The following is a 20674-nucleotide window of genomic DNA, read 5'->3' as shown; positions in this document are numbered from 1 at the left end:
ATCACAGATACAATGGCCTTCAACCATCGTGAGACATTATGGTGTGCTAGAGAGACAGTTAGACTAAGTGCAGAGTCTATGTGGATGCTCATAGAAAGAGATCATTGTGAAGTGGGCAAACCTCCATTCCGCCCATGGTAGCAGGACTGTGATTGCTTTGTTGAGGATTTATGCTCTGGCAGATTATCGGTGATGACGTGATGAGGAGAGAGCTCATGAGGAGCGATGGGAAAAGTTCTTGGCCCAGCACCGTCGAGAACTGGAGGCTCGCCATAAACGGAAGGATAATCTTGATGCCCTCACCATACAAATGCAGAGACTTGGGAGACAGGCACATACATCTCCTTTTCCAACCTTAGAGGCTGATGATAAAGCTAGCAAAAAAGAAAGGGAGGGAAATGTTATGGCAAATACTGAGGATTTACATGGCCAATCAGGAGAGTGTTAGAGTTAGTGCCCTAAAAGTAAGTGCATTTTGTATTTCTTTACAATTAAAGTATCATTAAAGTTTCATTTCATGACATATTATGGGTATTAAATATATAAATATGTGTGATGTGCTTAACAAGTGATAGATATTCGTCATTAGGTAGTAAAGTAGGAATGCCATGCTCAAGGGATTCATAGATCTAAGGGAGCAAGGTGATATAACATTCCGGTTCTTTGCAGACCTTAATACGGTTGGGGCTGAGATTGGACATCTCTTCTTATATACAGCTAGAACCATCCTTGCCTACATGTACGTGTCATGAGATGACTTATATTGGTCATCTGGGTAGTAGACCCAAAGTAAGAAGAGTGGGGTGCGGCGATTGGATCATGCACTGAACATGATCACATTAGAACAACATGTGGACAGGAGATTATAAGGTTGTTCTGCCAGATAGGACCATTTACATGTTCTTTGACCTAAGCGGTCATATTGGTCTGTGGCCCCGTTCTAGGATTTTGGTCTATCTTATAGTGGTTCTTGTTTAGAGCCACATTCGGATAGTATTGGATCCTAAGACAAACCCTTGAGGTCAATAGGGATTCCCCTGCCCTAAACTCTAAGGAAGACATTTATAATTTCAGTCAAAGCGGTAGGCCTATTAAAATACCTGGCCAGATGGATTTGATAAAAGAATTATCAAAAAGGTTTTGAAGTATTAAGAAGTTTTTATAGTTTTGCAAATGCATTTGCGAGGCTTACACCGCTGGACGGAATGGTATACCATGAGTAGGCCGAGGGGTTAAGAGGTGTCTACCCCGCGTAGGACTCAACGTAGTAGATGTAGATCGGAGAAGGGACTTGCACTTACGTTAGGTGTAAGATAATTTCAAAGTCATCTTCAGGGTTACATCTCAATGGAGGTTACCGACTCAATGTGATTGTAGCTACAACTATCGAGCGAGATCGCAGTGGAGCCCATCATTGGGTTCTGCAGGATCGACCGTCGATCCTCTGCAATGATCCCACTCATAACTCGAATGACCCGAGTACATTCTTATGAATGAGGGTCTCGCATTTTATCTTTAAGCACTTGCGGATTTGATCCAATGGAGAAGAAACATTGGAAATGTTTAAAAGGATTTTAGAAATCCATTGGAAATGTGGGTGCATAAGTTCTCCCACGGGGCGAATTTATCAGCGCCCTCCCTTTGTAAATGCGACTTGGTTGTAATTGTCGTCTTCTACCTGTTCCTTTGCTTCTAAAAAGTGGAGAAGAATGTTTACGGAAAAAATGAAAAATTGAAAATTGAAAAATTCAAACTGAAAAACGAATAGATTTCGATTTTCTACTTTCCCAAATCCTATATTCGAGTATTTTGAGTTTAATTTGTTTTTTCTTCTCTTAGAAGAAAGAGTCATGCTTTGTAATGTCGTTGGCACGTTAGATACAAAAATTTTAAACATTTAAAAACAGTTTTTTTATTTTTGTATGATTTTGGATTCAAGAAAAATCAGTTCATTGGAAGTAACGAGGAAACTGCAGGAGAGGACCTGTCGAGATAGGGCTAAATATAAATCTTTTTATATTACTGCTTGGTCAGCGTTTTTACCTGTTCTTATTTTTGTTTTGTCTTCCAATCTGTGGGTTAAATCTTCGTGGCTGTGTTTCTTTTTCTGTTTCTCGATCGGGTTCTTGATTTTCAGAGACGAGGTGCTGATTTTTCTTTGGTTACAACGAGGTAAGATCCTGATTGGATTGCTGAGGTGGGTTGTGTGGTTTTATTTCTGTTCAATGAAAGGTTTAATCATTTATGGGTTTTGGGTTTTGGGTTTGTGTGGATCGGAAAGATTGATTTTGCAGTTCAGTTGGTTGAATCTGCTAAGGGTTTTTATTTCTAGATTTGGGTTTAATTGTTCTGGAAATTCTTCTTTTGAGAGATTTTGAGCTGTTGTTGATTTCGTCTGGCATTAAATTCTTGTTCTTTCTGCCAATCTTTGGGATTGATTGTTCACACAGAGAGATATTGATTAAGAACTCAGCTCACCAATAAATAGTAAAACATATTATTGAGTTGGGTGTCTTGAATTAAACCCAATTCGAAATATTGTGTGCGACCCGAATGCGGCTCATTTTAAGTGATTTCGGCCTGATTTGAGTAAGTTTTGGCCCTCTTTGTATGAAGGGGTTTTAGGGCTTATTTTCATATTCTTGTCTAAGAAGAGGGTTGAGAGCTCAAAAGGATAAAAAGGGTATACTAGGGTTTCTTAGGATTTTGGTTAGAGAGACTAATCTTCTCTTGTAATCTCATGTTTCTATAGTGGATTTTCTCGTCGCCTCTGCCATGGATATAGGCTTTGCCGAACCACGTAAATCTTTGTCTTTATGCTTTTGCTTGTGTTTTGGTTCTTTCGTTTTGCTTTGCCATTGAAATCACAGTTTTCTATTTTGGGGTTTTTCACAACACATAGATTAAGCGTCACATTTCTTGAATTATTGTACAGTTATGGAACTCAGTCCTCAGGAAAGCAATGCAGAGGCTGAGAATGAAGCAGAGGCAGAGGATTTGGAAAGAGAGCCCTCCCCCGTTACTCCTATCAAAGAAACTCGTCGCTGTCGAACCCATTTCCCTGGCGCTGTAAGACAGAAAGCTTATATGTTTGATGGATTGGGGAATTATTTTACCAAGGATTGGGATCTCACAGAAGGGAAAGGGACAGAATTCTGTTGGTATCATGTAGAACTTCCCAAAGGAAATCAGAAGCTTGCTTTATCCGCTCAATACCTTATTGACGTTCTTTCCCCACCTCTGAAGCTCCAAGACATTCTCTCTTTAGTTAGCAATGGACCGTTCTGTGGATTTGTTGATGGAGCGCTTATTTTTCGGGTAAATTCACCAGGACCCTCTGCTAGCAAGTTCACTGTCAGGCTTGCAGCTAGAGTTACCGAGAAATCGGTGATTACCGTGTCTTTGGGTCGTGTTCCTAGATTGGGTTTCTCACCAACTGGTCAATCTCTTCTTTCAGAGATTCCTAGTGTTGAAGGTCCCAATATTTTTAAAGATGATGACAAGGATGGATCCAGTGCAATTGCGATTGGGGAGCATGTTCTTGAGTTCTTGTTGACGATGAATCATTCTGAGGAGGCTGATAATCCGGTGCCCAAAACCATATCAAATCTTCTCATTCACATTGTTGACACACACATGGATCAACTTCAGGATATAGTGACCAAGCTTGAGCTTGAATTGGACTCAGTCGAGCTTGAAGTAGATAAAGGTAATTACCATCTTCTTAACAACTTTAAGCAGCATGCCCAATTGGGAAAAAATGCCAACTTTACGATGCATCCTGACATTCTTCCCCTATATGGATTTTTATTATTTCTCACTTTTCTGATTATTGTTGTTCATCTCTTTTTTCTTTACTTATCAATTTTTTAATGTAGCATTGTAGCTCATCCTGTAGACCATCTGACGACTACGCATGAATTAGCTGAAATTATCCGCTAAAAGGAAATTTGATGATTTTTGCAATTGATGTGCTTTTCCATTTATCATTGTTGTTTAGAATTTTGAAATATCAAACTGAGGATGCACCGCGGAAAACAAGTGATGTTTACCTACACTCTTTTCTTGCGTAGTTAGTATCCCTATCTGTAACTTTAACGACCATGAAGTTGTAAACTTTGTAGTTTTGAGCTTGCATGTAGTCTATATTGAGCAAAGGTCCAGGTTGGGATGTGTGTGTACCAGAAAATAGATAATGAACTTGTTAGGATATCAGGTCCAGTCTATGATTTTTTTTTTTTCAAAAAATTGCTATTCTATTCCTTAAAAAAATGACAATTTTATATAAATAAACCTTAATAAAGGAAGAAAAAAACATATGTTTTCTTCACTCTCTCTATGTCTCATTACTTTTGGGTAGATACTTTTTATTCTTTTGGTATTCATGCATCGTTTTTCTTCAGCTGCAAACAGCAGACAGTAGATGCAAAAAACTTGAATGTTGATTTATTTTTTCTTTCCGAGTCTTCAAATTGTTCTTTGAAACTTGTATAGGAAGAAAAACTAACTGTTACAAGTTGGGGTATGTTATGAGGGATTTTTATTTTCTTTAATCAATTCAAGCGTAGATCTTGACCCTACTTTTAATATGTACCACTGTAGGATACACATCCATTGAAGTATTAAAATTTTGTTTTGGTTATGAATGTTAGTTTAGTTGGTGTTATTAGTTATTTTCTTATTTAGTAAACATAGGAACTCTAGGTTCTTGACTTCAAACTATAGCTACGTTATTAGCATCACCTCATCGCAAAACATGAAACAAAACCAGTCCTCAAATTTTGGCATCTCATCTATATTTTATCTGCACACATATTGAACAATGAGCTATTTAGGGCGAATTTAACCAAGATTTGGGTAACTATGGTCTAAAGTACGTGGAGTCTATCCTTAAAAGATTGGGTTTGTTTTGTTTTCTAGTTTTATGTATGATTTCTTTCAGGTCCCATGTTGATACCTACAATGGGCATGGTTGGCACTTCAAGAAAGTAGTGATCAGTTATTTGAGCCATTGAGAAAGTTTTGAGGAACTGCATGCCGTAACTATGCATGGGCACACAATGTGTGTTTTCTTTTATTTAGTTTATTGTCATTTAGTCTTTCTGAAAAATATGCTTATTAAAGTGAGTTGATCTAGTGTCTTTTAGATGCTTGGCCGCGTTGTTATCAAGTAAATGAGAGGTGAAAGTGATTGTGATCACAGCCGCCCACAAAAGTAGCATCCAAAACAAGTAATACATTTTCTCCTTTTCTACCCATTGCATCAGAAGGTCAACAGCAATGGGGCACTACAGTGTCGAAAATCAAAATATACCTATGCATGCTTGGTTTTCCAAACAATGCACTGGTTATTATGGAGGCCTTTCATTCAGGATGTCAAGAGTAGTTCCAGCCATTCCCGAAAATTGCACCATGGTTTAATTGTTGGACTTGATTGAACTCATTCATTACTTGTCTACCTTTGTACTTTCCACATGTTCACTTTCCTCTAATTTATAGACCCATTTGCATCCGATGACATTGTTATATCATTAGAAGGCCTCAGACCGAAATTTTTTATGGTGGCACTTTTTTTACTGGTTGCTTCATGCACGCAAGCTGTTTCATTTAGAAATAGATATGACAAAGTGATAATTTTTAGTTTTCCTACAAGAAGCAAACCTTTCCAAGGAATGTTTAAGTCTCCTTAGTCTTCTCGAATTGGTTACAGACACGAGCTGATTTCTTAACGTTTTCTGACTCCCAGTTTTCAATATTTTATTAGGGATCCCAAAATTAAAATTATGATTCCAAGAGATCTCACCTAAACCTGCATGGTCTAGCTCCCATTCTGAACTGACATCCCATGTGTAAGAATTAGGACTACAAAAATCAATGGCTTAGTTCTTCTTGGCAGAACCCTATACCATCACCCGGTCAAGATGTCATCAATGGCATTTCGCCATGCTTATAGTTTTCATTCAGATCACTGGATATTATCACGTAAGCAAGGCAGAAGTGGGGCCAAATGTGTCTTTTAGGAAGGAGCACGCATATTTGAATTCCTTAGCATTTTCCTTTATGGTTTGCTTGGATGCACCAAAAGGTAGGAAAATCAAAGTAAAAGGACATATATTCCATTAATAGCATTGTTTAGGTTCCATTTACTATTCACATGTCAGTCCTTGTCACTTCAAAAGTTTCCAAATGCAAACTGTTTTGCAATTTGCACTGTTGGAATTTCCTCTCAAATCAGGAGAAAAAGGATAGTAACGAATTTGGAGTCTATATTCCTTTTCTTCTATTCTAATATTAGGTGCATCCAAACAGACCCTTACGAATGATTTTTCACTAGTATGTGCTACCAACTATCTGAAAATAGGCTAACATCATCAATAGGTTGCTTCCACTACAGATATATGTTCTTCTTTAGTGTCTGAAACGAAAAGTAGACATTTGTTGGAAATTTCTCGCCCTATAATGTTTCATATGGGTGTTCCAAAATGTTATTAGGGGAATGATGTGCTAACTGGATGCTTTCTTATTAATCGCATACCTTCCTCTATCTTGAATGGCAGGATTCCTTGTCGCTTTCTTTTTCTTACCTCATTGTTTTATGTTCCTCGGTATCTTTGAATGTGTTTGTGTTGCTCAAGTGTTAAGAGTCCAGGTTTAGATAAATTCTCTCATCTGTATTTTCATATCTTGTTCAACTACCAATTACTATTGATGACTCTCTTCTGTTTCTTCTATTACTGTTGACAAGCCTCTTAGAGTGTATACGCAAAAGAATACACCAGTAAGGTACAAAACCCCGCAGTTTAGCCCTCTATCCTGCTGCATACTTATGTAGGCGAATCTACTTCCCATTTTGTTCTTTTGGAGTTAGATTTTCCTATTGTTGCCCAGTAAGGCAAGCGTTTTTAATCATTCGAGTGCATTGAGTCACTAGTTTGACTTATCTCTTTTGTTTATAACATATCATTATGCTCTGTCACATCTTTCATGTAAGAAGGCTATAGAAGAAGAGATGGATGCATTGTACTCTCTTCATATTTTGAAGTTGACTTCACTACCTAAGGGGATAAAGGTTGTTGCTTTTTAGTGGACGTTTTCAATCAAGTATCAAACTGATGATAGCTTGTATGTTAAAGCCTTAAAGATAGTGATGCTTTTTTTTTTTGAAACCAAAGTTAGTGATGCTTTTTTTTTTGAAACCAAAGATAGTGATGATTTTGAGGATAAGGAGTATAGACAAATGGTTAGGAAACTCATATAGTTGACTGTTATTTGGCTAGATAACCCCTTTGTTGTGGGAGTTGAGTCAGTTTATTGAACTTACCGAAATTTGACCAAAATGGTCAAAACGACAAATAATGAAAAGGTGTTCCGATTTATAGCGTATAAAACTGTTTTTTCTCCAAAAAAAGAAAAAAGAAATCGGCCCTAATCTACTCTAAATTGAAAAAAAACTGCAAATCAAAGAAACATGTTTTTTCTTGCTTCATGTAATTTTTTTTCTTAGAAATCCTTGTCCTGAAAAACCCTAAAAAGTTTGGAACTTTTTGAGGAAAATTCTAAAAAATTAGGAATTTTTAATAAAAGTTTGATTTTTCAACCTTTCATATGCTACATTTATAGATAAATTGGCATTTGATGTAGATGGTGCAAAAAGAAGTTCCAATATTAATTTCAATGATAGAAAACTATTTAATTTTTTTTATCTTTGTCAACATGCTTTGTGGGCTCATCCTATCTAAATCGAGGGTGGGTCCACTTTTCATTTCAATGTGAAGTCACGAGAATTTCAAATTTCAAAACCGATGCATCATGCCAATAATGAGTCTAACTAACCATAGAATGTGGAAATATTTTTAGGAGATGATTTTTTCACCCCCTGTAGGATTATCCGCCCCTCTTGTAAAATGAATTGTGGCAGACTTTAATGCTTTCTGATGTCAAATCACGTTAAAAGGAGGGCACATAATCCTACAGGGCCTGAAAAAATCATCTCCCTATTTTTTTTTTGTAAGTCATTTTACTTTGTATTTCATTTCATTTCATTAATGAAGATAATGGTACGTGGTACGTAGCATCATTTGATTGGACAACAAAGTAATCGTATCTTATGTATAGGTTGACAAATCGGCAAAGTTTTAAAAATCGGTTTCGGTGTCGGTTTTGGCTACCACTGAAGCCAAAATATCTCGGTTTCGGCTGAAATCATGTAAAAAAAATGCTAATGATTTCATTTTTCTTTTAAATTTTGATTGAAATGTCTAAAATTTTGGTGTAAATTATTATGATTTCGATGGAAATTTCAGCTATTTTGGTGGAAATCTTATAAACTTTGGTGGACATTTTTAAAATTCTGATGGAAATTTTGTACAAAAATGGCTAGAAATGAAATTTCTGCGAAATTTTGGTGAACTTCGCTGAAATCTTGTAAAGAAACGACTTCATGTAAATTTCGTTTCGGCCGTGGCCGAAACCAAAATATTTCTACCATTTTGTTTCATTTCGGCCGAAATTTAAGACCATGCATATCGGCATGTGACCAATAGCACCTCATAAGCCTATGTGCTACTGACATAAAGTTGGGGTCCCTTGAGGGGATGACTGGTCATTGTACTTTCTTATATTTTATTACGTTGTACTTTATTGACTTTACCATTCCTCGCATGTGCGAAACGCATATCACTAGGAGTTCGATGTGGTTAAGCCATTATAGATGGGTTTCTTGCTTATGTGATGGTTTTTAAGTATGCTTTTGTGCTTATTCTATCATTTTCCGAAGTTTTAACTTATAATTTTATCATTTGCATATGTTTCCATACGCTTTTGTGGTTTTACAAGATTTCCACCGAAATTTCCAATCGAAGCCGATGTTTTTGTGTTTCCATGCTGACCAACACTGAAACCGAAATAGAAATTTAAAACATTGGATATAGTGCCGAAGCTGAGTACATGGTTGTGAGCCGACGTGGTTGAAGACTGATGCAAGAGTTTGGATTTACAGTAGAGAAACCCTTAGCTATATTATGTGTTAACCAAGCAATTACCTATATTTCTAGTAATCCAGTTTTCCATGAGAGGACTAAACATATTGAAATGGATTGTCACTTTTCTAGAGATGCAATTATGACCAACATGATATGCACTCTATGCATGAAGTTTAAAAATCAGTTGAGTGATATTTTCACCAAAGCTCTTACTTGTGGTCAGTTCTCCCCCAAGTGTTCCAAACTAGGCTTGAGGGGGACTGTTGAAGTTATCACGCCCCAAACCGTACCCTCGGTGTAGGACGTGACAGCGCCGTATACTTGCAAAGCAAGCTCTACAAGCATACAATGCTACAGAGTAATAATAGAACCATTCTTGGCATTCCATAGCTAAAATATCAAAGTGTCAAATAATCTAAAAATCTAACATAATCAAATCGAACCTCAACTCTCCCCTGAATCAAAATAACATGATTATAATGTATGTTGGAATATGTAACTTGCCTAAGGGCATTTAGGACTTTGTACATTCTTTTATGTTTTAGTATAAAGATATGAGTCAGGGGGAGATTATCCTAACTCATTCATTTTGTCTCTCTAAACTTTCGGTTAACATGGTATCAGAGCCGTAGGGTTTTCTGATCCCTAGGGTTCTTTATCAGCCTCCATCTTCTCCGCCACCCCCCTCCCCTTTCGCCGTGAAACCCTAAACCCAACTCTGGGCCAAGTTTCATCCGAGGCACACCGGCATGCTGTCTTTTCCTCTTGAGAAGGAGTCGTTTCCTCTGAGTCCAAGGTACCAGAGCCTCCCTCTCCCACCATCTTCTCCTTCCCTCCGCATAACCCCTAGTCCTCTACCCCCTTGCAGCAAGTCGTGCCTATTGGTCGGGAACGAGGATTTGCACCCCCCAACTTTTTCCTGAAAAATATGTTCTATCGACAGCGAAATTTTTTCCCAAGAACGAGGATTTGCACCCCCACCCCCAAAATTTTCCAGGATCGAGGATTTGCACCCCCCCCCAAATTTTCCGTGAAACCCCCAATTCCTATGTTTGTTGGTAAGCCCCTTACCCCAAGTTTTTCAACCCACATAATTTTTCCTCCTCTTCCTTTCATCCCTTGGTAAACCCCACCACTCTTTTTTCCCTGTTATTATGTGTTAGATCTTCATCTCCTATCCTACTTTGATTCTTGTTTGTCTTTGCGGCTCCCCTTTGTGCCCCATGGCTTCCCTCTTGTCAAGCTTCGTCGATGCCCGTCATTCTTGGAGCCGCGTCTAACTTTCTTGGCGTATCCTAGTTTGCCCACCTATTCTGTTATCTTCTGTTATTCTTTTTGGTTTGGATTGTCTGTTTCTTTCTTGCTTGTTGTTATGGAGGAGGTGCTTGACAATCCTTCCACAGGAGTGGCTCCTGGTGTTCGTCCGACACCTTATTTGGTGAACCTAGAAATGGGCGCTCTTCATAGTAATGATACATGGGATCTGGTTTCCCTACCCGCTGGTGCCCGTCCTGTTGGTTGTCGGTGGGTTTTCTGTATCAAATACCTCCCTGATGGTACTGTCGAGCGCTTAAAAGCACGGTTAGTCGCGAAAGGATACACTCAGACTTTTGGTGTTGACTACACTGAGACCTTAAGTTCAGTTGCGAAAATTCCCTCTGTCCGTGTGCTCCTGTCTCTTGCTGTTAATCATAGTTGGCCCCTTCATCAGCTGGATGTGAAGAATGCCTTCCTCCATGACGACCTGACTGAGGAGGTGTATATGGAGCAACTACCAGGGTTTGTTGCTCAGGGGGAGACTTCCTCCTACGTGTGTCGCCTACACAAGTCACTCTATGGCTTCAAACAATCTCTGCGTGCGTGGTTTGGGAGATTCAGTGAGGCAGTCATGCGCTTTGGCATGAAACAATGCGCAGTGGATCACTCAGTCTTCAGTTATCACTCTTCAGCTGGGTGTATTTTGTTGATAGTTTATGTGGATGACATAATCATTACAGGGAGCAATTCACAAGGTATACAGCGTTTGAAAACCTTCTTGCAAAAGGAATTCTCTATTAAGGATTTGGGTCAGCTCAGGTATTTCTTAGGGATAGAGGTTGCTCGTTCTTCTAGAGATTTGTTCCTATCACAGAGAAAGTATGTCTTGGACTTGCTAAAAGAAACAGGCAATCTTGGAGTTAAACTAGCTTCTGCACCCATGGATCCTAATGTGAAACTCGTTCCAGAAGAAGGAGAGTTGTTGGAGGATCCTGACAGGTATCGCAGGCTTGTCGGTAAACTTATATATCTCACGGTTACTCGGCCAGATATTTCATTTGCTGTTGGAGTTGTCAGTCAGTATATGAGCTCTCCACGTACTTCTCACTGGGCTGCGGTGACACAGATTCTCAAGTATTTGAAAGGGGCTCCGGGGAAGGGATTGATGTTCAAAAGACATGGCCATATGAAAGTTGAAGGCTTCTCTGATGCAGATTGGGCTGGATCCCCAGCAGATAGACGGTCCACCACTGGGTATTGTACATTTGTAGGTGGAATCTTGTTTCATGGAAGAGTAAGAAGCAGGATGTTATAGCTAAGTCCAGTGCAGAGGCTGAATACAGGGCAATGGCATAGACAAGCACGGAACTTATTTGGCTACGTTCACTTCTTTCTCAAATTGGCTTCATTTCATTTTCTCCTTCGCAGCTTTATTGTGACAACAAAGATGCAATATACATTGCCAACAATCCAGTCTTCCATTAGCGCACCAAACATATTGAAGTGGATTGTCATTTTATCCGTCAAAGAATCCAGAAAAGAGAGATTTGCACTGTGGTTACTCGGTCAGGGGACCAATTAGCTGATATGTTTACAAAGTCCTTAAATAAGTCAAAATTGAGTGATATATGTAACAAGCTAGGAATGTATGATATCTACATTCCAGCTTGAGGGGGAGTGTTGGAATATGTAACTTGCCTAAGGGCATTTAGGACTTTGTACATTCCTTTATGTTTTAGTATAAAGATATGAGTCAGGGGGAGATTGCCCTAACTCATTCATTTTGTCTTTCTAAACTTTCGGTTAACAATGTACTCTTATACAATTCTCAATATTACTCACTTTCATAATAAAGGCAATAACTAACTAAATCTCGAATACAAAGCTCTTCCGAATCTAAGCCTATTCTTCCTCATTCGCCTCATGAGGATCAAATTCAAAAAATGTTATAAACCACAGTCAACTGAAAAGCTCAGTACATAATAACAGACTACTCTAAGTGTAGGTCTAAGCATGCCAAGGCTTGACAAAGGTCAACAAATATAATCAGAACTGAATACTGGAGTCCCAAATAGAAATAGTGGATACAACAATAATCAAAGGTGCATATCAAAACAAAATACTAACAAAGGTGCAACGGAAACTAAATAGTATCAAAACAATAAGGAAAGCCAAAGGATGTCCAGAATACAAATCCACTTCGGAATCATCGGCCTGGTCCGTAAAACTTGTTATTGCTTACACCCAAGGTTTTAAATTTTGGTTTTGATAAGCGTTTCGGTCCTCACCGAAACCGAAATTTTCGGCCGAAATTCCAAAATTTTGGGCGAAATCCATGAAATCAAATAAAATAATATTTTAATTCATAGAAAATTTCGGCCGAGATTACCAAAATTTCGGTAATTTCAGCTGAAATTTAGGGAAGTATTAAACGATTAAAAAAATCTAGATTTTTCCTTTAAATTCCTGAAATTTAGGCCGAAATTTCATGGAAAATGCGAAATATTGAAATTTTGAATGAAATATGGTAACGTTTCGGGTATATACAATTTCGGTTTCGAGGGTTGACCGAAACCCGAAATTTCAGATTTCGGTCGAAATTTAAAACCTTGCTTACACCGACCGTCCATGGCGTTGGTTAGGGGTGCAAGTTTTGCCCTGTCAGCCCTGACCCGCCCTGAGCCCGAACAGGGTCTGGGCTGGATTTTCTAACCTTGAGGGCGGTTCAGTATTCATTTTTTAGGCCCTCACTCAAGGTCGGGTCGGGTCGGGTTTAGGGTTAATACCTCGAGTAGGCCCGACCCTAAGTTTTCTATTATAGAATTGAACCATCTGTGCATGTTTCTTTTGCTAATGTTTTCTATTATCTTGGATTGATATTTCTTTAGATTATTATTATTAATTGTCTCTGTTGCCCGTCATGTTCTTGAATTCAAATTGTCTTATTTTGTTCCCTTTCTCTGTTTATTGATCATTTTGTTCTATATGATATGTGGTTGCTTTATTTTTGGCACTCTTGACAGGTATTTGCACTAGGGTCAATCAGGGCCAGCCCAGCTCAATCAGGGCCAATCAGGGCGGGCCAGGGCCGCACTGAGCCTTGTAGGGCGGGCAATGGGTTGAGGTTTTTCGGCCCTGACTTAGGGTCAGGGTGGGTTAGGGCCGAGATAATGAGATCCAGGGTTGGGCTAGGGTTTTGAAAAACCCGACCCTGTTGCAGTCCTAGCGTTGGTACTAGTTCCTCAAAATTCAGATACCTGTCGACAGGGCTAGCGTTTTATACCACTGACAGGCCAGATGTCCAGTGTAATACCACCACCCTGGGTATCATAAATCCAGTGTATAACCCTCACAGTGGGTATCAGAAATAACCCAAGCCTCCACAGAAGTGTCCAAAACTGATAGCTAATCAAATGTTCATAACAGATAATGTCAAAGGGTCCATAAGGTACAGGACATAGCTGATCGTAGATTTCCAGAAGGGTTTAGAGTTTTATATTATGAATAAGGTGAACAAGGCAATGATAGTGAAATAAACCAAGCAATGACAAGTGCAGAAGTTGTAGGGATCCATAGGGTTACAAAAAGGCATGCTAAACCCAAGATAATTTCTTAGATAGTGCAAATACAATATATGGTACAAGGTCTCATAGACAAATCACCCAAAGTAGTAAGTTATTACATACCTCAATAAGAAATGTCTTTCCTTTCAAATCCACCCAAAGTGTCAATCACCTAGTCCATACAGATCATCTTTCTCAGCTAAGGGCCCTAGGGAGTAGGCCGAAACAATAAACTCAACTTCCAGAATTCCAAAATAACTTTACAAATTCCAGCGGGTTCGGACGCCCGAATCGGACCTTCCGACGTCTGAACACCCCTTCGGGCTTCTCTGAGAACTTCCGAAGGAAAACATAACTCTCGGGTTTCGGTTTCACGCATGTTCGGGCGCCCAAATAGGGCATCCGAGACCACCTTCGGACGTCCGAACATACTTTAATCGGGTGTCCAAAGCTCGGGACCGGGTTTTCCACGAGCATTCCATATTCTTACCCGATTTTCTCAAAACTTCAAAACTTCATATCTTCTTTGTTCGGACTACAAATCTCCCGAGGTTAAATCCGATGGACTCATTGTGAAGAAGGGAATCCATCAAATCCAATTTCACGCACCGAAACGATACAAACAATTATTATCAAAGAATCAAAGCTTTTAGGTTTGAAGTCCTAAAACCTAGGTTTCCAATGTTACAACGATCTGATCTTGGGTTCTTTAGGGATCCCGAGACAAGGCGATCCCCAAGGAATACGAGATCAGTCCCAAAGTTCCTCCTAAACGAAATCTAACGACTGATTTCACCCTTAAATTATAAAAGCCCTTATTTTAAGGCTCTTTAACATATACAAATCTTCTCTAGAACACGAGTCTTACCTTGATTCGCGTTCTTGGATTCCAGAACTCGATCTTCTTCTTCTCTCCCACGAAAATCTTCTCTTGGGGCTGAACAAAACATTTTAGGGTTTAATTAAACTCCCTAAACCCCCAAAGGTCTTATTTATTGGCTTTCTTAAAGAAGCCCTAACCCAATATTATTCTCTTAGACAAAAACGCCCCTCTTAACAGGGGGAGACAAATTTTCTAAGTGGGGGTGTTTTGGGTATTTACAGAAGTTGATGTTTGTAATGAGCCCCAACATAGGCCTCACACTTCTTTCTTAGATTTATTATGTTTGATAGGACCCCACCTTATTTTGTAACTTGTGAGTAGCATGCTTGTAACATTGTGAAATACTAGTTTTTTGCATTTTTGTGGGGATGATTGAACCTCATGAATTCTCTATTCGCTGCTATTTCTTTCTCCTTTCTCTTCCTTTATTTTCTTCTTCTCGTCTCCATTATCATGTCTTAACTAGCCAGCAAACCTGCAAAGGTCAAAGGTTAATAGTAGCTCTGTTACCACTTTGATGTAGTCCTGGATGGCAATTTACAGAAAGAATGTTTTATGGAATGAGATGAAAATTGAGAAACAAACAGGGATTTCACCCGTTCATGCTGTACAAAAAGAAAAATGGCAGTGAAAGAGCTTCAAAAATAGAAATACTTTTCCAATAATGCTGAAAGTTTGGTCTATATCATATATATGGATTTTCTCCCAGTCCTAACTAAATCCCATTCTAACATACTCCTTCCTAATAAAACTGAACTACTAATTAAAGAACTCAGTTGAAGAAATTAAAGTGTTTCCGAAACTTCCAGAAAGTGACTGAAACTCATGAAAATGCGTACCACTAGACAACCTCCCCAAATAGCTCCAAAATTCAAAAATAAAAAATAAAAACACTTAGCAAAGGGTTCCCTGGTTTTGGAGTCAAACTGTTCATGGGTGGGCCCACTGCTGACATCAACATCATGTGCAGATGATGTCCCAATGACATCATCAATATGGCCTGCATTAGCCCTGTTTCTTCCTCTTTCTGCCATTGACCTTCAAACGAATAGGAGGAGCTTCTTGATGTATTAATGCGGTATCTGGGCCGGACTGAGTTTAAATCAATTTCTGAGTGACACTATTATTACCCAACAGAGATAGTGTAAATGTTACAACAGGTCGAAGCAAACCACAGATATTGGCTCCTTCCATTTTCTTTTTTACTGCAGTAGCGCATGCTTATATGCCAATCTCAAGCTGGCTAGTGCCGATAGGAATTTGATTGAATATTACTGCAATGTGCAACGTCACATTGAGAATCGATTATCAGTGGACAGTTGTTTTCAATATGCACATACAAAATATCTATATATGGATTATCAGTTGCCCCCAAAACCACTGATTTTCCTTCTAGAAGGTCTCTTTTCTCCAAAAGGACACTTGATATTTTCTTTGGACAACTGATTGCATATGGTTCTCTAATTTGCTTTCTTGCTTTGTTGTCCGAACTCAGCAGGTAGTTTTGCACTGAAGAAACAAATGCTAGATGAGAGAAGATTTCCCAAAATGAATCTGAATTTGCAGAGACTCCTACAGGTATTTCTTGAACGCCTTAACGTTTCTTCACTATCGAAAATAGAGAGTTTATTAACGAGGAGAGCAAATAGGTGTGAAGATGTCTGAACCAATCAGTAAAAAACCACATAAGTAGAAAAGTACAGAATTTCTTGTAGTCTTCCAAACTTTATAAGCTATTTAAAAAAATTTCACAATTGTAGAATTTTTGGCAAGTTTCATATTTTGGATTGATCAATTTGGAGTTTGCCATTTGATCTGCCCCCTGATTTCCTATAGGAAAGAATTTGAACTTCAGTTTTAGATAGTACTTAGGCTATGCCAAACCTATTCGTTTTGGAATTTCCAGCCGAAATGTTCCTAAACAAATCCAAAACATTTTCAAAACATTGGGTGTATATTTTCTCAGGGTAGGTTTAAAATGATTTGTTTTGGATGAAACAACTTGATTTTTTAACCATGCTATTAGATGTTCTCCATTATTGCGGGCATTTTATTGGCAACGGAAAATACAAGTTTTATTAAAATGTATAAGAAAACTCCCATTAAACTGTACACTAGCACTTGAAACTAGAATGATTTAAAACATCTAACTGACATGAGCCCTGTTAGTAAGGGCTAATAACGGTACAGAATGACAAGAAAAGAAGAGTTTAGATGAGCACACTAGCACTTAAGGAATATTTAAAGCTTCTGCTAGCTGGCTTGAAGGGTTTTATAAACCATTCAAGCCAGACCTTCAAGGCACCTGAAAGGATAGTGAATGTAGATTTACAGTTTGATAGGCTACTCAAAATTTCTAAGAGTGCGAATATGGTTTCTTTTTCAACTGGGCTAAAAGTTTCATAATAGGCAACCTTGACTGAACACTCCTCTCCCCCACCCATTTTATTTTTGGCAACAAAGCTAGACTTTATCTCTCAATAGAGCCACCTATATTTGATGTTTTTTTGAAGTTACTGGATTTTTATTAGAAGGCACCAGAATTACATCCACGGGCACGAGTCGTGCCATCAATGCAATTACAAGAACCCTCCTACATACATGGAGACAAACCGCCTATATTTGATTTTGATTTTATAAATCCATCTGCTCTCAGTAATTTGCTTGTCTTGTGGAAGATCTAAAAGCTTCCAAGTCTTTTTTTTTTTGAGAGAAATTTATCTCTTCTTTCTTAGCTGAAAGCTGAAATCCAATGCTCAAGAGTGAATACTTCGGAATATGATTCAGGTTCCTTAAATGAATAGCAGCAAGCGAATATCACTTACTAATTGGGGAGAGGGTGTTATTGGTAATGGAAAATACAAGTTTCATGCATATGTATAAGGAAACTCCCATTAAAATGTAACTTCCATGGTCTATGGATACTGATGCAACTCGTCTTCATGACATAAGCTGAGGAACCATCTCTAGTCTGCAAAGGAAGTTTGAGTTCCCTGCCATTTAAAGTAAGAAGATTTATGATGATTTTTCGTTTCTTTTTATGAGGTTCTTATTGGGTCCAGTGTCGTGAGTTTAATTCTAAGTTTTAGACTGTTGGACTGTAGTGCTGTTATGTTCTTTATGTTTTCTGTTTTCTGTCTTATTCAGTTTTCTGTAAGTGGGAGCTTGCTTAGAGGGGCACCTTGTTCCCTGGGATGCGACTGCTATTAACTGGTACATCAGGTTTTAAAACACACACACATCGTTACCTTAAAAAAAAAAAATCTCAATTTTAGATGAAATTACAAGTACTCATATTTTAGCAGTAGATTAGTGAGCTGGTGATTGGAGTTTTGTTAGGAAAAGTCTCTAAATTTAGTAGTTGTAGTGGTGTTGGCATTCCTGCACACACAACCACCCACGCACTTACGCACTTACCCACCCACCCACGCACGAACCCACCCACCCACACACACAGTGTGTGCCGAGAGAGAGAGAGAGAGAGAGAGAGAGAGAGAGAGAGAGAGAGAGAGAGAGAGAGAGAGAGAGAGAGAGAGAGAGAGAGAGAGATTATATGATGAACAGGCGTACAAACATGTACTCATCATCCCATCCTTGATATTTGATCCAACATCGGCTGACTTTTGAGAAGCTGATGTTGGATCAAATATCAAGGGTGATACTTCCATCTTACCACCTTTACGTGTTTGTACACCCATTCATCATATAATTTCTCTATATATCTATATATCTATATAAATATAGATATATACCTATTGGTCGAATTTGAAGGGAATCAGGAGATTTAAAAGTTTACTAGTTATTATTTCTGTGAGTTATCTGCCTTTTTTCTAGCTTATATGAACCGGGCGAGTACTGTTAATACCGAAATATTCATTACCAGAAGAATAATTTTCTGCAATTTTGTGTTTTTTTATTGATGATGCATCAGATATGTAGTTCAATTTCACAGATCATCGAAGTTTGATAACATGCATGTTTTGGCTATTTGGATTCACATTTGGCTGATTGCGGTTACTATGATTAAGGTAATTGCTCATGGGGAACAAGTTTTCCCACGTGTCAAAGAAAAATGCGCTACAAAAAGTTGGTTTCCCAGTGAAGACATTATCTCTCTCGAGGAGCTGATTGGCCGGCTCAGGAGGCTAAAAGAAAATGTGGGATTTCTAGCCAACCGGGTCACAGCAATTCAAGCCGGTCTTGACAGTTGGCAGTCAGAGCAAATAAACAGAAAGCTTTACTATCTCTCACTCCTTTCTATCACCTTTCTACCATTATCTATCATTACTGGGGGTAAGCTTTCTTTCATTATAAGCTCTCTCTCTCTCTCTCTCTCTCTCTCTCTCTCTCTCTCTCTCTCTCTCTCGATCTCGATTTGATATCCAAAGAGTGTAACTGATCTTTCTTTTGCTCCCACAGTGTTTGGCATGAATGTTGGGGGTGTACCATGGACTGGACAAAAAGACCCTGCTCTAAAAAATGGATTTCAATATGTTATGTTACTCTGTGTTGCATTGCTTCTGCTTCTACTGCTTTGCTTTTCTTTCCCAACAATCTATACACGCATCTCTGCTTCGAGAAGACGGAGAGCACTGAAAAGAAGCTGGTCTATCAATAGAAAGTCAATCCTAAAAAGAAACATATCCAGTGAGGGGTTTCAAGGAGGTGGGGGCTATGTTCGCCTTTGAAAAGGCATCCCAAGGTATGTGTTGGTATATACTGCTTCTCATGTTCTTTGGAGTCCTTTCTCATTCCTAATTTGTTCAGGTTGTGCATACTGCATAGTGTAGATACCTTCATCCTTAGGCCCTGTTTGTCTTTGATAATGAGAACCAATTGTGAGCCCCAAACTGATTATTTGACTCAAATTTATTTTTTATTTTATGGCAAGTAAGCTGGGATTGAACCTCCGACCTCTAGGATCGAAGAACAAAGCCTTGACCATTCAACTAGGGGCTCAATCCCTATTGGACAAAATTACGTTTAATTTTGACTCCAATAATCAGTTTTGGACTCATAATCAGTTCATGATCCAAAACAAACATGCCCGTAATATTCTAGCATTATGGAATGGTCGTATGCGTAATATTTTTTCTAATATGGATTTAGTCATTTCGTCATCTTGATCTCTTGAAAAATTACAGGGAAAGCTGCATCTCTAATCTCCCTATTGAAGGCCGGTTGTTTTTCTAACTTCGCTCAGAAAAACCACAAATTTGGTGCTTCCTGTATCCTAAGAAAATTATACTTTGCAGATTCTTTCATTGTCCAAATGAAAATCCAGCAGGTGATGAAAATTGTTTCATTGAAAGTTCATGGCTTTGTGATTGATGTGGACTTCAGGCTATGTTTTCAGTTGAAGGTGGGCATTATCCTTCGAAGGTTCTGAATCTTTTTCGATCATTTATTGTTGTCGGTTTGTAGAAATACCATGTTCAATTATGTATCTTCTGCATAGTGATCATCCTGCTCTACTTATTTTCATCGAATTTGTTGAGTGAATTTTCCACTCCAGCAATTAGCGTTCATGATTTTACCTCTTCTTGTATCTGTGTAATTATTGATACCGTTGTAATCTGACGAGGTCTGTAATATGACGAGGAAATTTGCGTATTGTTGTAATCTGAAGCCACTAAGAAATGTACTGATGATCCAATGTATTGCATACATTGTGTTGTATAGCAGAATTATGACTCTCTGATCTAGATTCATTGTTGATTAAATAGTGGGCCATTACCAGTAGGTATCATAGCCCTGCTTTGTGCTGCCACAACTCATCTCCTGCATCCGTTTTTTTTTTGGTAGGTAAGTTGGGATTGAATCTATGGCCACAAGGTTGAAGAACAGAGCCTTGACCATTAAGATAGAGGCACTCCTGCATCTGATCAACATCAAATAAGGACCCAACTGAGAGCATTCTTGTTGAAAAAGTCGGACAAAATTTGATCTAATGGTGCAATAGAAAATAGCAAAGTCGAAATAAAAGCAAT

At 38.5% G+C, this 20674-nt stretch overlaps 1 protein-coding gene across 2 annotated transcripts; it reads left to right on the top strand.

Moving 5' to 3' along the window:
- The first annotated feature begins 1581 nt into the window (after positions 1-1581).
- Positions 1582-20371, top strand: LOC143849862 (uncharacterized). Of its 2 annotated transcripts, XM_077359128.1 has the most exons (7): positions 1582-2172; positions 2753-2800; positions 2936-3709; positions 16183-16262; positions 18713-18977; positions 19104-19386; positions 19829-20371. In XM_077359128.1, exons 1-6 carry the CDS (start codon positions 1923-1925, stop codon positions 19370-19372), a joined length of 1686 nt encoding a protein of 561 aa, XP_077215243.1. In that variant the 5' UTR covers positions 1582-1922; the 3' UTR covers positions 19373-19386; positions 19829-20371. The 2 variants fall into 2 exon arrangements, with proteins under 2 accessions (XP_077215243.1, XP_077215244.1); XM_077359129.1 differs by lacking the exon at positions 2753-2800 and having other exon boundaries at positions 1583-2172.
- The last annotated feature ends 303 nt before the right edge of the window (positions 20372-20674 follow it).

This window comes from Tasmannia lanceolata, unplaced genomic scaffold (genome assembly GCF_043159265.1).
Source record: "Tasmannia lanceolata isolate RefF3 unplaced genomic scaffold, GAP_Taslan_0.1 ptg000018l, whole genome shotgun sequence".
Lineage (NCBI taxonomy): Eukaryota > Viridiplantae > Streptophyta > Magnoliopsida > Canellales > Winteraceae > Tasmannia > Tasmannia lanceolata.
The sequence above is the reverse complement of the archived record's forward strand: the minus strand, read 5'-3'. Positions and strand labels throughout refer to the sequence as shown.